We start from the raw sequence: 19,344 nt of genomic DNA, 5'->3' as shown, positions 1-19,344 counted from the left end.
GTGTCATGTCTTATGTTTAAGTCTTAAGCCATCTTGAGTTTATTTTTGTGTATGGTGAGAGAGCATGTTCTAACTAACTTCATTGATTTATATGCAGATGTCCAACTTTCCCAATGCCACTTGCTGAAGAGACTGTCTTTTTGCTATTGTATATTCTTGCCTCCTTTGTTGAAGATTAATTGACCGTAGGTGTATGGTTTATTTCTGGGCTCTCTATTCTGTTCCATTGATCCATATGTCTGTTTTTGTGCCAATACCATGCTGTTTTGATTACTGTGCCTTTTTAGTATTGTCTGAAGTCTGGGAGGGTTATGCCTCCTGCTTTGTTCCTTTTCTTCAGGATTACTTTGGCAATTCTCGGTCTTCTATGGTTGTTCTAGTTCTGTGAAAAATGTCATGGGTAATTTGATAGGGATCACATTAAATCTGTATATTGCTTTAGGCAGTATGGCCATTTTAACAATATTAATTCTTCCCACCCAAGAGCATGGGATATCTTTCCATTTCTTTGAATCATCTTCAATTTCCTTTATTAATGTTTTATAGTTCTCAGCATATAAGTCTTTCACCTTCTTGATCAGGTTTATTCCTAAGTATTTTATTTTGGGGGTGCGATTTTAAAAGGTATTGTATCTTTACATTCCCTTTTTGATATTTCTAGCCCCAGGGAATCTGATTTAAGCATCCGAACAACCTGACCACATGCAGGAATAATTAAAAGCACCCCAGGTATTTCTAATATCCAGGCAAGGCTGAGAACCATCACTCTAGATAATTCTAGTTCTTAAATTTTCTTCTCAAACTGACCAATTTTGACCAGTTATGTTAAATTGACCAGTTGGTTCAAACAACCTATTAGTAAATTTTGAATAGTAGAGCCAGCTGTTTATCTACATTGACCAGCCATGAGAGAAAATTTAACTGTCCATTCCAGGAACCCCAATTTGTAAGTGACTAGTTCCTAAAAATATGTTATTCTCAGAAAATGATGATTAGTTATTGTATAGAATATATTTTATTTGATGAGCTGGTCTTGAAACCAGACAGAAGTAAATACATTTGAATGTTTTCAAGAGTGTTGAGAATATTTTATTAGCTTCCTAAGAAGAATTTTCAAAGGATTTTAATTTTCATGAGATCAAAGTATTCCTTTTTTTCTCTAAATCAAGATATTTATATTCATCATCTGTCTCAAACTATTTCCTTGAGAATTTTCACCCAAGTTTTAATTGCAACTCAAATCCACTCTTTGTATTTCTAGCTTGTACTTCCAAGGTTACACAGGTTTTTAAATCTTTGCTCTTGGTCAGTGAAGGTTAGTGAAGAAAATTAAGTGACTTTCATTTTTTTCTGCCACCTATAGTGATTGAAATTGAATTTCTAGAAGTTGGCTTTCTATCCAACTAATATTTCCACAGTGTTGTAGTAAAAAGGAACACCTTCAGTTAGTCGTTTACCCTAAAATCAAATGATTTGACCAATTATGTTTGAATTGGTAAGTTTTGTGAGTATTGTCTAGGTCCTGTCTTAATGGACAAATGTGAAGTGGAAAGGCCTATATGAGGTTGAATATGAGGTTGAGAGTGATAGGAAGCATTCACCACTAAAAAAGATTAGAAGAAGGAAAAGGTCTTAAATTGCAACAAAGAACATAAGGGGTTGACAGAAGAGACACTGCTCTCAAAGCAATGGCCCAATACAGTGTAAGATAATCAGCTAGTCTATTAGTCTGTGAAAGCTTGGATGTGTTCTACTTCATAGCCACATCCCCAATTCCAGATTCTATGGTTCCTTCTTCCCTAGAGTATCTAAAAGATTAAAAATTAAAATTTAATAACAGTCGTAAATTTCACCCTTTTACATTTCTCCATTTCCTTCAACTTAAAATTGTGTTACCCTTAATCCATTCCTTCAACAATAAATATTTATTGCGGCCCTTTCTGTATAACTCTAGGTGCTAGGGATTAATTAGGTGCCTCACTGAATTCTGATGACAAACAGAATATTCTGGAAAATTTTTATTATAAAAGATCAATGGAATTGCCCCTTACTTTTTTTGTGCCCAAATTATATAAATATTTATGTACAGTATTTCTCATACCTATTTTTTTCATCCTCAATGCCCAGCCTTAATAATCCCCTGTTGGAAGTAGCACAGTTACTTCCATATTTGGATTCTTTACAAATGCTGCCTTCAGCAGTCTGTAGCCAGATTAATCTTCCTAAAACTTAGCCAAGTGATCAGCCCCTTTCCTCCTCAGACAGACACCCATTGACAGCAAAATGAAAGTCATGTTCTGGCTGCCTTACCAGTCAATTAAAGTCTTCCACTATTTGAGCCCAAACAACAATTTCAACTTCATTTTCTACTGTTTCCTTATACCCTGGTGTGTTGATAGGCCTATTTATTTATTTAGCTGTGCCGGCTCTTAGTTGTGGCATGTGGCACGTAGGATCAAACTCCCTGACCAGGGATCACACCCGGGCTGCCAGGAAAAAAAAAATCTAATATTCATACATCAAACAAAGTGCTTTGCATAGATTGCCTTATTCAGTCTTCATAATAATCCAATGAGGCGTTGCTAGCATCACCTTCATTTTAAAGGGGGAGTAAGTAATCCTCAGAAAAGTTGAATAACTTACATAAGGACATCAGCCTGGTGAAATCAACTCCAGGTTTGTCTTAACCCCCAAATGTACACTCTTTCCACTGGACTTGCAGTCTCTGTAGTTTCTTTCCCTTGAGTAATCCTAAAAACTCTTTAGACTCGAGGTAGTGTCTACACCTTTCACATTTTTTAGGGGCTCTTCATTTCCCAAGTAAGCTACAGACCTGGGTACAGACCTATTGATATCAAAACATTTACTGTTATATAGGAGCTGCCTAAAGAATCCAAATAGGTATTTTCACACCATCTATTTCTATTAAATAGCTTGCAGAAGAGTTAGAGGATGACAGTTTTGGAGATTTTATATTTTCTCCCCCAAAATAAAAAGCTTGGGACAAGAGAGCTGCTCTAATAAATATGCCAGTTGTTAGGTGTACACTTTAGATGAAGGCAATTTATGATAAAAACTTGGACATGTTTTGAGAAAAACAGTCTTCTCAAGGACTGCTTCGTTCAGATATGACCGTTTGCACGTCTGCCATTAGCATTTGGAGTTTTTGAAATAATATTATTGATGCCCAGCTCCCCTGGCAATAAAGACTCATGAGGTAATTTAGTGGGGACGACCACTGGGTGAGCTTGTAGGTAATCTAGACATAGTGCCTGGAAATCACTCAGAGAACTGCAGCTATTCTCCCTTGCTCAGCACAACGCAGGAAAGGGGCTCTCAAATTTGAAAGTTTGAAGGTGGTGTCGCCACTTCCGAGGCTCGGCCCTCCTGAGTAGCTGCCTGTTAATGTCTTCTGGTCTGGGGATGGGTCCTTGTGGCTTGACTTCAAGAGCGCTGAGAAGTGCCAGCACTTGCCTGCCCGTTTACAATGAGCTCACGTTTCTGGCTTAATGGGTTGATCCTTTGCTAAAACGCAAATGGTCATGGAAGAGGTGACTTTAAAACGTGTCCATCAATGATCTCTTACAGCCAGGACTGCATACTGGTTTTCTCCCTTGGGCCAACTCTGAAAGTGATGGTGGCTGTCAAGAAGAGTTATGAGGCTATTCCTGGGCTCAGCAGTAAACAATAATGTGATGGATAGGAGACGTCCACCGCGGGTACAGAATGCCTAGGGGGTGGCGGCGGCCCATGGGCCAGGCATTGGTGGCTCCTGATTTAGTTGGAGTGAGGTGGTCACACCTTCCCCGATACCAGAGTTGAGGAGAGAAAGTGACTTACAAAATGGCTCCTAAATGAGTTGCCTAATAAAGGAAAGGGAGCAGGGACTTCGAAGGACAAGTCTCCTATTTGCTTCCTGTGCAGAGGGCAGCCTCCCACTCAGCTCTTCCTCTTAGGGCTCTTTTTAACCAGCCAGGAAGCTTTGTAAAGCCACAGCTCCCCAGCAAAATCACCACCTTATTCAGTGCTTGCTAACTTTTAAACTCTCTAAAAGTTCTCGGATCTCACACATTCATAGACGTGACTTTAGTATCTGTCTATTAGAGCTTACACAGTATGAAAGGATGCATATGAAATGAAGCCTTCATCACAACCATCCCAACACACACCACGAGCCACAAAAATCCAAGACCTAGATACTGGGAGCCCCCTTTCTCTTTTTTTTTTTCCTAGAGGTGAACACAGTGTTCATAATAATTCCATACCTGGAAGCTGCTATAAAAATCTGTCTCATATTTGAGCAGAATTTTCCAGGCACAGTCCTAGAGGCTGGCCAACTTTATTATTGTCTCTTTTTATGGAATTCTTCGTTTACAATGTTGTATTAGTTTCAAGTGTACAGCAAAGTGATTCAGTTGTACACTCACACACACATCAGTTCTTTTTCAGATTCTTTCTTTTCCATTATAGGCTATTACAAGATGCCGAGGAGAGTTACCTGTGCTATGCAGTAGGTCCTGGTTGTTTACCTAGTTCATATAGAGTAGTGTGTATATATTAATCCCAAACTCCTAATTTATCTCTCATCCCCCCATCCACTTTGCTAACCAAATATTATTGTCTCTGTAAAGATCCAGCCATCTCTATCCCTCCTCCCCACGCCCCAGGACTCAGCTCTCCCATTTCTCTGTCAAACAGCCCTTAGCAAATGCCAAATAGAACAAAATAATGCCATTTGCAGCAAACGGATGGACCTAGAGATTGTCTGATTTACTTCGCTCAGTATGACAGAGGAAGGCAAATATCATATGATATTGCTCATAGGTGGAATCTAAAAAATGGTACAAATGAACTTACTTATTTACAAAACAGAAATAGAGTCACAAATGTAGAAAACAAGCTTATGGCTACCAGGGGGGAAAGAGAGGGGGATAAATTGGGAGATTGGGATTGGCATATACACACTACTATATATAAAATAGATAACTGATCAGGAGCCTGGGCCTGGCAATATGACTAGAGACACTGGAATATACATATATTTAATATAGAAAAGTTGAATGTTATTCAGATAATTATGCAGTAACTGCTCTTGAGAAGTGGAACAGACCTGGGAAACGGGAAATCATAGGCCAAGGACGCCTCCACAGAAAATTTAAAGCATATTTCTTCCTCCCCTCTGCTGAGAGGCAGGTGTTTGCCTGCAGCCAGCACTCAGCAAGTCATACACTGAGCACCTGCTACACGCTGGGTGCCGGGTAGGGACACAGTAGGATCTCTGGTTCCTTGTAGTTGTAATTTACCTCTTTAGCATCTATAAATCGCTTCAAACATCAAAAAACAATTTCTCCTGAATTAGAACCTGAGTATTTTAACCTAGGAGATTCTCCCTACAACCATGTTATCAAACATCTTTTTCTTTTGTGGTAAAATTCACATATCAAACGATTCTCTAATTTAACCATTAAGTGAAAGATGCCAGACCCCAAAGGCCACACATATAGTATGATTCCATATGAAATATCGAGAATAGGCAAATTTACAGAGGCAGAAAGTTGATATGTGGTTGCCAGGGACAGAGTAAGAGAATGGAGAGACACTGCTTAATGGGACCAGTTTCCCTTTAGGGTGATGGTTATGCAACACTCTAACACAGTGTTCGAAATGCCAGCCAGTTGTACACACTGAAATGTTTGTTTTTAATTTACATTCACTCGAAGTATAAAAATACATACAGACAAAAAAGTTTCCACCAAGTGCCTAATTAATGAATTAGATAGAGGGAGGATGCACTGAAGGGTTAAAGGCATTTGTCCTGTGTGTTTTAGATGCACTTAGATTCCAGGCTGTGCCACTCACTCAGTGACTTGAGGGAAGGTAAATAACTTCTCTAGTCCTTCACTGTCAAGTAGCAGTCATCCTAATGCCTCCCTCTCAGTGCTGTCCTGGGCTTTATTGAGATACCTTCTGTAAATCCTCAGCACAGGGCTTGACACTTGATGGTTCCCCTGCTGCTGAGGACAACCCGAAGAGAGCTGAGCTCTGAAGTCACAGCAAAGCCAAGGCACTGAGGAGGGAAGGGAAACAGAACCGTGGGAGGTGGGGCACTGCGTGGTAGAATTCAAGCTATAAATACTCCTCAACTGAGATTCACGCACACTGAGAATCAAAGAGCGTAATGCAGCATGTTTCGCCCAGATCTGGGGCATCACTGTGTGATTTAGGAATGTAACTCAAGTTCAGCTTCTCTCTCTGTGAGAAGGAATGGCAGCCCCCCCTGATCTGGCAACGTGGTAGACCTCAAGGAGAACAGAGACCAGGGGAGAATAGCTTTGGCTGGTGCAGAACCAGTGAAATTTTCCTGACAGGCTCTGGTGACTCAGCAGCTAGATGTCAGGATTCAGGCCAGAGCAGAAGCGTGTTTACTCGAAAACAAGAGCAGAGTAAGGCGTGGGAGTCTGGCTGTGCTAGCTACTTATGATGTTAAACATCTGTGCCATGGAGGTCGTAGTTGTTCAGGAATTAGCAACAGATATTCGCATTACTGCATATAAACAAAGGAAGGTAGCCTTTACCAAATTCATTGTTTCCGCTAAACCATTTTTAAGATTTTGAAAAAAAAAAACCAAACGCTTCTCCTGGTTTAAGGGTCAAAGTACACCAATATTCCAAAAAGGAACCCACCAGTCCAGAGAAATCAATCTTTTGTCTAACCATTGAATTTCTGTACCTCACAATTGTGTCTGGCACGTGAAACAGAGCTCTGTGAACTTTCTTTATCTCAGGAATTCTTTTCCCTTTACAGCAAGAAGCCAAAACCACATCAAAGCACACCTCCCCAACAGAAGCCTCTGACCTTAGCCTACGACGGAGACTTAGACATGTAACCTGAAGAAGAAATCCAAATGTAGACATCAACTGCCTTAACTGCTTTCTCTTTTGTAGCTCTCAGAATTCTCAGTTTTTTGAGGAATCTCATGATGCGTTATACGAGGCAGGATACAAATATTGTGAAAGTAATATTGACTCAACTTCATTTGGACACGGAGTCAAGGATTATTTTGTCTGCCATTTTGCTTTCAAGCTGTTTGTGGGTGTGTTTAATTCTTTGATTTCCCCAAGGGACCTGAAAACCCTTCTCTTCCTGCTTGGAAATGGGAAGAAGAAAACATGATGGAATTCCCACAGACTCGAGTATAAACTTTATCCTTAGCAGCATGATGACAATCCAGAGGAAAGTCCAACCAAGGCATTTACTGTAAATGATGAGTCGCCTGACACTGCATTGTTATGCACTATGTTAGTGCAAATCCTTATTCTTCCCATACTTCAACACTGAGTTTTCTAGAGCTTACATCAGTTCAAAGACTTTCAAATTGGATTGCTTATTTTCATGAACATAGAGAGAATGGGTTACCATTTCAGAAATTCTCTGAGTTTTTACCTTTACAAATTGTATTTTGTTTTGTAGCCAGGGGGATGATGGTACTTCATGGGTTGCATCTATTGAAAACAAATGGAACGTGTGTAATTGCTGGACTAGATGAAAGCTAGGTGGTTTTGAATGAAATGTGTATTGAATGTTAGGGTGTACAAATGAAGTAATAGGTGGTTATATTGGAGAAAGAGGTAAATTAATTATTTCATCACTAAAACTGTGTATTTGAACAAAAACTTAGCCATGTAGATATAGCATTAACCACACACAGTTGTAATTCAGTTTAAGGATGAAAAACGCTGCTTTTGTAATTTCAATTTTCTTATTGACTATTTATAAATTCTTTTTCTGAATTTAATTATCTGACCTCATTTAATATATATCGAACGCTGATCCTGTTTGTAGCAAGTCTTGCTTTTATAAGGTTTCAAAATCTAAAACAACACATGAAAAAGCTGAAACCATTTTATGAAGATCGATGTTTGTAATTGTAGATGTTGGAAAGTAAGACGGTGCCCTCTTGTGGTATTGACTTGTATTTATAGCAAATAAAGTGCTCACGAGACTGAAATGTTAACTGTTGCAGACTTCTTATTCCCTCCTGAAGAGCCCATGCTTCGACGAAAACAGCTTTGCTAACAGATTCCCTGTGTCACTGTTTTAGAGGTTGACAGCTGAAATCACTGACAGAGAAAAAGGACTCTTACCCCACATTCTCAGCACTAATGGTTATGCTATGAAATGGAGCCAAGCATGATTACACAGAGTAGCTTTGAAGGAATATTTAAAGCTTAGCTAACATTAGAACTGCTGTAATAATAATGCAAACACTGACATGTAAATGAACTGAGAGGCCTGAGAAAATGGAACTGTTTGTTAGAAATGTGATACGATGAGCAAGATAGAGGATGTTTTCATTTATACTAGGACTTTTGTTAACCATTTTAACACTAATTGATTTTCTTCAATGGCACCATGGTTTTAAAGGAAAAAAGTACATGAAAAGAGAATAGCTTATGTCAATACTGTGGTTGAGGAAACAGCTCCTAGAACTGTCCTTTCATTAGTTCACTTTAGCTAAAGTTTCAGTAGTCTTCATGGTAGTTCAAGAGATCCTGCTTCGGAGATCGAATCCTAGCTGTGCCCTTTACTGCCTGTATGAGCCTATGCAAGGATGACAAATTGTCTCTGCCTCAGTTGTTTGACTCACAAAGTGAGATAATGAAATCATTTTCCTCCTTAGGTAGACATTAACAATAAATGTAAAAGGGGGTTCTGGTTCAAGATGGCGACACAGAAGAATTCTGAACTCACCTCCTCCCACAGACATGCCAAATCTACAGCTACCTCTGGAACAGTCCTCCAAAAGAAATCCAGAAACTAGCCGAGTGACTCCTACACATCAGGCACACAAGAAAAAACCCACATCAAAATGGGTAGGAGAGGCTGAGACACCCGTAAGCCCCACCCCTGGTGGAGTGACCCTCATCAGGAGACACAATCCCCAGCTTCTCTCTGAGAAGTAAAAGGTTTGAACCCCACATTTGGCACCCCAGTTTTTAAGACCTGCACCTGAGAGACAGGCGTTCAAAACATCTAGCTGTGAAAACCAACAGGGCTTGTGACCACAAGACCCACAAGGCCATAGTGAACAAAGAAACTTCTTAAAAAGCTTGCATGGACTCATTGTGGGCACCTTCCAGGGCCCAACACAGAGCCACCCAACTGAAAAGTGTCCAGAATTTCTGTGAAAGAGGCCTCTTTGCATATCTTAAAGCTTTGGCCTGAAGGGCAGATATCTAATTTAATCCACATCTAGGGGCTAACTGAAATACTCTCCCAAGGCCATGGAGGCTGGTGGGAACCATCTTGGAGCTCTCCTTCTGTCTTACCCCAGGTCCCCAGCATCTCCGGGAAAGGAGCTTGTTCACACGTCTAGTGCCCTAGTTTTTACAGCTGCCAGCCAGGCATCTGGGCATCCTGAACATCTAACTCTGGTAGCCAGTGGGGCTTACATTAGCCCACACATTATTAGTCCCACAGGGCTATAAGAGAAACATTTCTTAACCAGCTTTCCCCCCAACCAGGGCACAGCAAGGTGGCGGCAGACGGAAATGCCCAGTCATTCCATGAAAGGCGACTATTAGCTTTTCTTTATAGCTGTCGTCTGAAGCACAGGCATACATTTAGGAGCCAACTGCAATCCTCTCTGGAAACCAGAAAGGCTGGTGAGTGCTATCTTTGGGCTGTCTCTCTACCTCACCCCAGGTCACTGGTATCTCCAAAAAGGAGCTCGTACACATGTCTGGCACCCCAGCTTTTGTGGCTGCTGCCTAGAGGACACATCCTTTGAGCCTGGCTCTGGCCAGTGCAGTCTGCTCATGGGCTCAACATGATAGCAAACAAAGAGACAGTTCTTAACTGTCTGTTACCCCAGGGCTAGGTGCAGAAGGGACAGACAAAAATGTCCATCTCCCAGTCTTTTTCTGGAAAAAGTATATCTGCAGAGTTTAAAAGCTGCTGCCTGAGGACCCAGCATCCATTCAGCCTGAATCTAGGTGTTGTTACCAGAAATCCTCTCATTTGGAACACTGACGAGTCTTGGCAAACCCTCAACTACTGGTAGCCACTAAGAACAAAGTAAGCTAATTGGACAATCAAAGAGGTTTGAGAGAGAACCAAGAAAGGTCAGGGTTGAATGCAAAGGTTCATGTCCTACAAAAAGCCACTTTTTCAAGACTGGTAGAGATGGCTGTTTTATCTACTCCATAGAAACCAGCAAAGAGAGTCAAAGAAAATGAAAAAACAGAGCAATGTGTTCCAAATGAAAGAACAAGAAAACCCCTCAGAAAAGACCTTAATGAAATGGGAGATAAATTATTTACCTGATAAAGAGTTCAAAATAATCATCATAAAGATGCTTATCAAGGTCAAGAGAATGCATGAACAAACTGAGAGTTCCAACAAGAGACAGAAAATATAAGACCATATAAACAGAAGTCACAGAGCTGATGAATACAATAACTGCACTAGAAAACAGACTAAAGGAGGAGTTCAACAATGGATGAGATGAAGTGGAAGAACAGATCAGCAAACTTGAAGACAAGACAAATTTATTCAATCAGAGCAGCAAAAAGAAAAATAATGAAAAAGAGTGAAGACAACCTAAGGGACTTACAGGACAAAATTAAGTGGAGCAAGATTTTCATTACAGGATTTCCAAAAGAAGAGATGGAGAAAAGGGCAGAAAACTTATTTAAATAAATAATGGCTGAAAACTTCCCTAACCTGAGAAAGGAAACAGATGTGTAGATTCAGGAAGTCCAGAGTGTTCCAAATAAGATGAACACAGACAGACCCAAACCAGGACACATTATATTTAAATTTTCAAAAGTTAAAGACAAGGAAGAATCTTAAAAGCAACACAAGAAAAACAATTCGTTACCTACAGGAACCCCATAAGAATATCAGCAATTTTCAGCAGAAACTTTGCAGGCCAGGAGGGAGTGGCATGATATATTCAAAATACTGAAAGAAAAAAACTGCCAAGAAAGAATACTCTACCCAGCAAAGTTGTTCTTCAGAATTAAAAGAAAGATAAAGGATTTCCAGACAAGCAACAGCTGTCTGGAAGCAAAAAGCCACGAGACAGGCCTTACAGGAAATGTTAAGGAAATTTCTTAAGCTGAAACAAAAGGACATTAATTAGTAACAGGAAAATGTATACAAATGTAAATCTTACTGGTAGAGGAAAATACATAGTAAAAGTGAGAATAATCTAATAATCTAATGTGGTAAAGTTGGTGAGTTAATCACTTAAAAAGGCAGTATGAAGGTTAAAAGACAAGAGTAGTAAAAATATAACAGTTTGTTAATAATGGATATGCAAGATAAAAAGGATGTAAATTGTGAATTCAAAAACATAAGATGTGGGAGGAGGAGTAAATATGTAGAGCTCTAGAATGTGTTCAAACTGATGATATATGAAATAAAATAGACTGTTATAAATATAAGTTGTTATATGTAAGCCTCATGCTAACCACAGAGCAAAACCCAACAGCAGATATACTAAAGAGAAAGAAATGTAAGCATACCACTAGAGAAATCAGCCAATCACAAGGAAACAGAGCAAGAGTAGAAGAAAGAAATTAATTAGAAAACAGCCAGAAAACAATTAACAAAATGGCAATAAGTCTATATCAAAAATTACATTAATGTCTATGGACTAAATTCTCCAGTCAAAAGACAGAGTGGCTATATGGATTTTTTTTTTTTAAACCTGCCTATATGCTGCCTATGAGAGACTCACTTCAAATGTTAGGACACACAGACTAAAAGTGAAAAGATATTCCATGGAAATGAAAACCAAAGGAGATCTAGGGTAGCTTTAGTTATATTAGACAAAATAGACTTTAAGCAAAGAACTCTAATAAGAGACAAAGAAGGTCATTGTACAATAATAAAGATGTCAGTTCAATAAGAGGATACATTTGTAAATATTTACGCACCCACCATAGGAGCACCTAAATATATAAAGCAAATATTAAAGACCCAAAGTAAGAAATCAAGAAGAATACAATAATAGTAGGGGGACTTTAATACCCCTCTTACATCAATATATAGGTCATCCAAATAGAAAATCAATACAGAAGCATTAGCCTTATGAGACACATGAGAGCAGATGAACATCACAGGCATATAAAGAACGTTCCATCCAAAAGCAACAGAATATACATTCTTCTCAAGCACACAAGGAACGTTCTCCTGGATAAATCAGATATTAGGCCACAAAATAAATCTTAATAAATTTAAATAGATTGAAATCATATCAGGTGTCTTTGACAGGAACCAATTATAGAGAAAACTGGAAAAGTCACAAATATGTGGAAATTAAACAACATGATACTGAACAACCAAAGGGTCAAAGAAGAAATTGAAAGAGATCAAAAAGTATCTTGAGGGCTTCCCTGGTGGTGCAGTGGTTGAGAGTCCACCTGCCGATGCAGGGGATGTGCGTTTGTGCCCCGATCCAGAAGGATCCCACATGCCGCGGAGTGGCTGGGCCCGTGAGCCGTGGCTGCTGAGCCTGCGCGTCCAGAGCCTATGCTCCATAACGGGAGAGGCCACAACAGTGAGAGGCCCGCGTACCTCAAAAAAAAAATAATAATAAAGTATCTTGAGAAAAATGAAAATGGAAATACAACGTATCAAACTTATGGGATTCAGCAAAAGCAGTTCTAAGAGAGAAGTTCATAACAATAAACACCCAGATTAGTAAACAAGAAAGAGCTCAAACAACCTAAATTTACACCTCAAGGAAACAGAAAAGAGGATCAAATAAAGCTCAAAGTCAGTAGAAGGAAGGAAATAATAAAGGTCAGAATGGAATTAAATGAAATGGAGTCTTAAAAGACAACAGTTAACAGAAAATCTGAACAGACCAATTACTAGTAAGGAGATTGAATCAATAATCAAAATCCTCCCAACACACTAAAGTCCAGGACCAAATGGCTGTATCTGGGGAATTCTATCAAAAATTTAAAGAACTGATGCCAATCCTTCTCAAACTCTTCCAAAAAATAGAAAAGGAGAAGAAACTTCTAAACTCATTTGATGAGGCAGGACTAGCCTGGTACTAAACCAAGAACACTACAAGAAAAGAAAATTACAGGTAAATATCCCTGATTAATGGCGATGCAAAAATCCTCAATAAAATATTAGCAAGCTGAATTTTCAAATACATTAAAATGGATAATACACCATGATCAAGTGGATTTATCCAAGGGATGCAAGGTTGGTTCAACATCCATAAATCAATCAATGTGATATACCACATTATCAAAACGAAGGATAAAATTACATATGATCATCTCAATAGAAGCAGAAAAAGCATTTGGCAAAATTCAACCTCCATTTATGATAAAAACTCTCAAAAAACTGGGTATAGAGGGATTGTACCTCAACATAATACAGACATATTTGAGAAGGCCACAGCTAACATCTTACTTAATATTAAAAACTGAAAGCTTCTCCTCTATGATCAGGAACAGAAAAGGATGTCTACTCTGGCCACTTTTATTCAACATAGTATTGGAAGTCCTAGCCAGAGAAATTAGGAAAAAAAAGGGGGGGGAAAAAAAGCCATCCAAATTGGAAAGGAAGAAATAAAAATTCACTATTTACAGATGACATGATATTATATATAGAAAACCCTAAAGACTATACCAAAAAACTGTTAGAATTAATAAATTAATTTAGAGAATGCAGTATGAATATATTTTAAAAATTGGTTGTGTTTCCATACCCTAATAACAAACTATCAGAAAGAGACATTAAGAAAATAATCCAATTTTCAATTGCAAAAAAAAATAAAATAAAATACCTAGTAATAAATTTAAACAAGGAAGTGAAAGATATTTACACTGAATAATGTGACACTGATGAAAGAAACTGAAGACAAGAAAAATAAATGCAAAAATATTCCATGCTCATGGATTGGAAGAATGAATATTGTTAGATTGTGCATACTACCTAAAGAAATATACAGACTCAGTGCAATTCCCATCAAAATTCCAATGGCATTTTTCACAGAAATAGAACAACAATCCTAAAATTTTTATGCAATGACAAAAGACCTCAAATAGCCAAAGGAATCTTGAAAAAGGACAATGAAGCTGATGACATCATACTTTCTGATTTCAAACTATATTACAAAGCTTTAGTAATCAAAAAAGTATGGTATTGGTATGGAATAGACATATACATCAACGGAAACAAATAGAGAATGCAGAAATAACCCACACATATATGGGCAATTAACTGATTATGAAGGAGCCAAAAATATACAGTGGGGAAAAGGATAGTCTCTTCAAATAAATGGTGCTGGGAAACTGGACAGCCACATACAAAAGATTTAAATTGAGCCCCCATGTTATATCATACACAAAAATTAACTCAAATTGGATTAAAGACTTGGACACAGACCTGAAACAATAAGACTCCTAGGAGAAAACAAAGGTGATAAGCTTCTTGACATTGCTCTTGGTGATAGTTTTGGATCTCACATCAAAAGCAAAGGCAACAAGAGCAAAAAATAAACAAGTGGAACTGTATCAAATTACAAAGCTTCTGCACAGCAAAGGAAACCATCAACGAAATGAAAAAGCAATCTCCCAAACAGGAGAAAATATTTGCAAATCATATAACTGATACAGAATTAAAATCTAATATATTTAAGGAATTCATACAACCCAATGGCAAAAATCCAAACAATTCTATTAAAAAATGTGGAGAGGATCTGAAATTTTTTTTTCCAAAGAAGACATACAGGTACATGAAAAGTGCTCAATATCACTAATCAACAGGGAAATGCAAATCAAAACCACAATGACAATATCATCTCACACCTATTAGAATGGCTTTTATTAAAAAGACATGAAATAGCAAGTGTTAGTGAGGATGTGGGAAAAAAGGGAACCCTTGTGCACTGTTGGTGGGAATGTAAACTGGTGCAGCCACTATGGAAAAGAGTATGAGGTTCTTCAAAAAATTAAAAATAGAACTACCATATGATCCAGAAATTCAATAGCTGGGTATTTATCTGAAGGAAATGAGATACTAACTCAAAAAGCTATCTGTACCCCATTTTTACTGCAGTACTATTTATAATAGCCAAGACATGGAACCAACCTAAGTTGTTCCCTCCATCAACAGATCAATGGATCAAGAAAATGTAATATCTATAAAATGGAATATTATTCTGTCATAAAATAGAAGGAAATTCTGCCATTTATGAGAGCATGGATGGACCTTGAGGGCATTTTGCTAAGTGAAATAAATCAGAGAAGGACAAATACCATATGATCTCATATGTGTAATCATAAAAAAAATCATAGAACAGCTTGGTGGTTACCAGAGTTGGGAGGTAGGGATTGTAGGGGTCAGTAAAATGGGTAAAAACATCAAAAGTTACAAACTTCCAGTTAGAAAATAAATAAGTCCTAGAGATGTAATCCAGAGCATGGTAACCATAGTTAATAATATACTATTATATATATAAATTTGTTAAGAGATTAAATTATTAAAAGTTCTCATCACAAGAGGGCAGACAGCAGAAGCAAGAAGAACTACAATCCTGCAGCCTGTGGAACAAAAACCACATTCACAAAAAGACAGACAACATGAAAAGGCAGAGGGCTATGTACCACATGAAGGAAAAAGATAAAATCCCAGAAAAACAACTAAATGAAGTGGAGATAGGCAACCTTCCAGAAAAAGAATTCAGAATAATGATAGTGAAGACGATCCAGGACTTCGGAAAAAGAATGGAGGCAAAGATCGAGAAGATGCAAGAAATGTTTAACAAAGACCTAGAAGAACTAAAGAACAAACAAACAGCGATGAACAATACAATAACTGAAATGAAAAATACACTAGAAGGAATCAATAGCAGAATAACTGAGGCAGAAGAACGGATAAGTGACCTGGAAGACAAAATGGTGGAATTCACTGCTGCGGAACAGAATAAAGAAAAAAGAATGAAGAGAAATGAAGACAGCCTAAGAGACATCTGGGACAACATTAAATGCAACAACATTTGCATTATAGGGGTCCCAGAAGGAGGAGAGAGAGAGAAAGGACCCGAGAAAAATATTGGAAGAGATTATAGTCGAAACTTCCTTAACATGGGAAATGAAACAGCCACCCAAGTCCAGGAAGTGCAGAGAGTCCCATACAGGATAAACCCAAGGAGAAACACGCTGAGACACGTAGTAATAAACATGGGACAAATTAAACACAAACAAAAATTACTGAAAGCAGCAAGGGAAAAACGACAAATAACATACAAGGGAACGCCCATAAGGTTAACAGCTGACTTCTCAGCAGAAACTCTACAAGCCAGAAGGGAGTGGCATGATAAACTGATGAAACCGAATAACCTACAACCAAGATTACTCTACCCAGCAAGGATCTCATTCAGATTCAATGTAGAAATCAAAAGCTTTACAGACAAGCAAAAACTAAGAGAATTCAGCACCACCAAAACAACTCTACAACAAATGCTAATGGAACTTCAATAAGTGGGAAACACAAGAGAAGAAAAGGACCTACAAAAACAAACCCAAAACAATTAAGAAAATGGTCATAGGAACATACATATCGATAATTACCTTAAATGTGAATGGATTAAATGCTCCAACAAAAAGACACAGGCTTGCTGAATGGATACAAAAACAAGACCCATATATATGCTGTCTACAAGAGACCCACTTCAGACTTAGGGATACATACAGACTGAAAGTGAGGGGATGGAAAAAGATATTCCATGCAAATGGCCATCAAAAGAAAGCTGGAGTAGCAATACTCATATCAGATAAAATAGACTTTAAAATGAAGAATGTTACAAGAGACAAGGAAGAACACTATGGAATGATCAAGGGATCAATCCAAGAAAAAGATATAACAATTATAAATATATATACAGGGCTTCCCTGGTGGCGCAGTGGTTGAGAGTCTGCCTGCCAATGCAGGGGACGTGGGTTCGTGCCCCGGTCCAGGAGGATCCCGCATGCCGCGGAGCAGCTGGGCCCGTGAGCCATGGCCACTGAGCCTGCGCATCCGGAGCCTGTGCTCCGCAACGGGAGAGGCCACAGCGGTGAGAGGCCCGCGTACCACAAAAAAAAATAAAATAAGATAAAAAATAAATATATGTACACCCAACATAGGAGCACCTCAATACATAAGGCAACTGCTAACAGCTGTAAGAGAGGAAATCGACAGTAACACAAAAATAGTGGGGGACTTTAACACCTCACTTACACCAATGCACAGATCATCCAAAATGAAAATAAATAAGGAAACACAAGCTTTAAATGACACAATAGACCAGATAGACTTAATTGATATTTATAGGACATTCCATCCAAAAACAGCAGATGACACTTTCTTCTCAAGTGCACACAGAACATTCTCCAGGATAGATCACATTTTGGGTCACAAATCAAGCCTCAGTAAATTTAAGAAAACTGAAATCATATCAAGCATCTTTTCTGACCACAATGCTATGAGATTAGAAATGAATTACAGGCGAAAAAAAGGTAAAAAACACAAACACATGGAGGCTAAACAATACGTTACTAAAAAACCAAGAGATCACTGAAGAAATCAAAGAGGAAATCAAAAAATAACTAGAGACAAATGAAACCTATTGGATGCAGCAAAAGCAGTTCTAAGAGGGAAGTTAATAGCTACACAAGCCTACCTCAAGAAACAAGAAACATCTCAAATAAATAATCTAACCTTACACCTACATGAACTAGAGAAAGAAGAACAAACAAAACCCAAAGTTAGCAGAAGGAGAGAAATCATAAAGATCAGAGCAGAAATAAATGAAATAGAAACAAAGAAAACAATAGCAAACATCAGTAAAACTAACAGCTGGTCTTTGATAAGATAAACAAAATTGATAAACCATTAGTCAGACTTACCAGGAAAAAGAGGGAAAGGACTCAAATCAATAAAATTAGAAAGGAAAAAGGAGAAGTTACAAGAGACACCACAGAAATACAAAGCATCCTAGGAGACTATTAGAAGCAGCTCTATGCTAATAAATGGACAACCTGGAAGAAATGGACAAATTCTTAGAAAGGTATAACCTTCCGAGACTGAACCAGGAAGAAATAGAAAATATGAACAGACCAGTCACAAGTAATGAAATTGAAACTGTGATTAAAAATCTTCCAACAAACAGAAGTCCAAGACCAGATGGCTTCACAGGTGAATTCAAACATTTAGAAGACAGCTAACGCCCATCCTTCTCAAACTCTTCCAGAAACTTGTAGAGGAAGGAACACTCCCAAACTCATTCTATGAGGCCACAACACCCTGATAACAAAACCAGACAAGATACTACAAAAAAAGAAAATTACAGAAAAATATCACTGATGAATATAGATGCAAAAATCCTCAAAAAAATACTAGCAAACAGAATCCAACAACACATTAAAAGGATCATACACCATGATCAAGTGGGATTTATCCCAGGGATGCAAGGATTCTTCAATATACACAAGTCAATCAATGTGATACAACATATTAACAAATTGAAGAATAAAAACCATATGATCATCTCAATAGATGCAGAAAAAGCTTTTGACAAAATTCAGCATTTTATTTATGATAAAAACTGTCCAGAAAGTGGGCATAGAGGGAGCCTACCTCAACATAATAAAGGTCATATATGAAAAAACAAAGCAAACAACATTCTCAATGGTGAAAAACTGAAAGCTTTTCCTCTAAGATCAGGAACAAGACATGGGTGGCCACTCTCACCACTATTATTCAACATAGTTTTGGAAGTCCTAGCCACGGCAATCAGAGAAGAAAAGGAAATAAAAGGAATACAAATTTGAAAAGAAGAAGTAAAATTGTCACTGTTCACAGGTGACATGATACTATACATAGTGAATCCTAAAGATGCCACCAGAAAACTACTAGAGCTAATCAATGAATTTGGTAAAGTTGCAGGACACAAAGTTAATGCACAAATCTCTTGCAGTCCTATACACTAATGATGAAAAATCTGAAAGAGAAATTAAGGAAACATTCCCATTTACCACTTCAACAAAAAGAATAGAATACCTAGGAATAAACCTACCTAGGGAGACCAAAGACCTGTATGCAGAAAACTGTAAGACACTGATGAAAGAAGTTAAAGATGATACCAACAGGGCTTCCCTGGTGGCCCAGTGGTTGAGAGTCCACCTGCTGATGCAGGGGACAGAGGTTCGTGCCCTGGTCAGGGAAGATCCCATATGCCGCGGAGTGGCTGGGCCCGTGAGCCATTGCCGCTGAGCCTGTGCATCCGGAGCCTGTGCTCCGCAATGGGAGAGGCCACAGCAGTGAGA

General features: G+C 38.3%; 1 protein-coding gene across 1 annotated transcript in view; it reads left to right on the top strand.

Moving 5' to 3' along the window:
- THSD7B (thrombospondin type 1 domain containing 7B) overlaps positions 1-8,015 on the top strand; it is a 765,597-nt gene extending 757,582 nt beyond the window's left edge. Inside the window, exon 27 of the mRNA XM_027132057.1 lies at positions 6,806-8,015. Within this exon, the coding sequence (XP_026987858.1) occupies positions 6,806-6,887 (82 nt within the window). The 3' untranslated portion in view covers positions 6,888-8,015. The remainder of the gene's footprint in view (positions 1-6,805) is intronic.
- Positions 8,016-19,344: the final 11,329 nt, after the last annotated feature.

Source organism: Aethalodelphis obliquidens, unplaced genomic scaffold (genome assembly GCF_003676395.1).
Source record: "Aethalodelphis obliquidens isolate GAN/ISIS:26980383/991018 unplaced genomic scaffold, ASM367639v1 scaffold2, whole genome shotgun sequence".
In the NCBI taxonomy this organism is placed as follows: Eukaryota; Metazoa; Chordata; class Mammalia; order Artiodactyla; family Delphinidae; genus Aethalodelphis; species Aethalodelphis obliquidens.
This window is presented reverse-complemented; position numbering and strand designations above follow the sequence as displayed.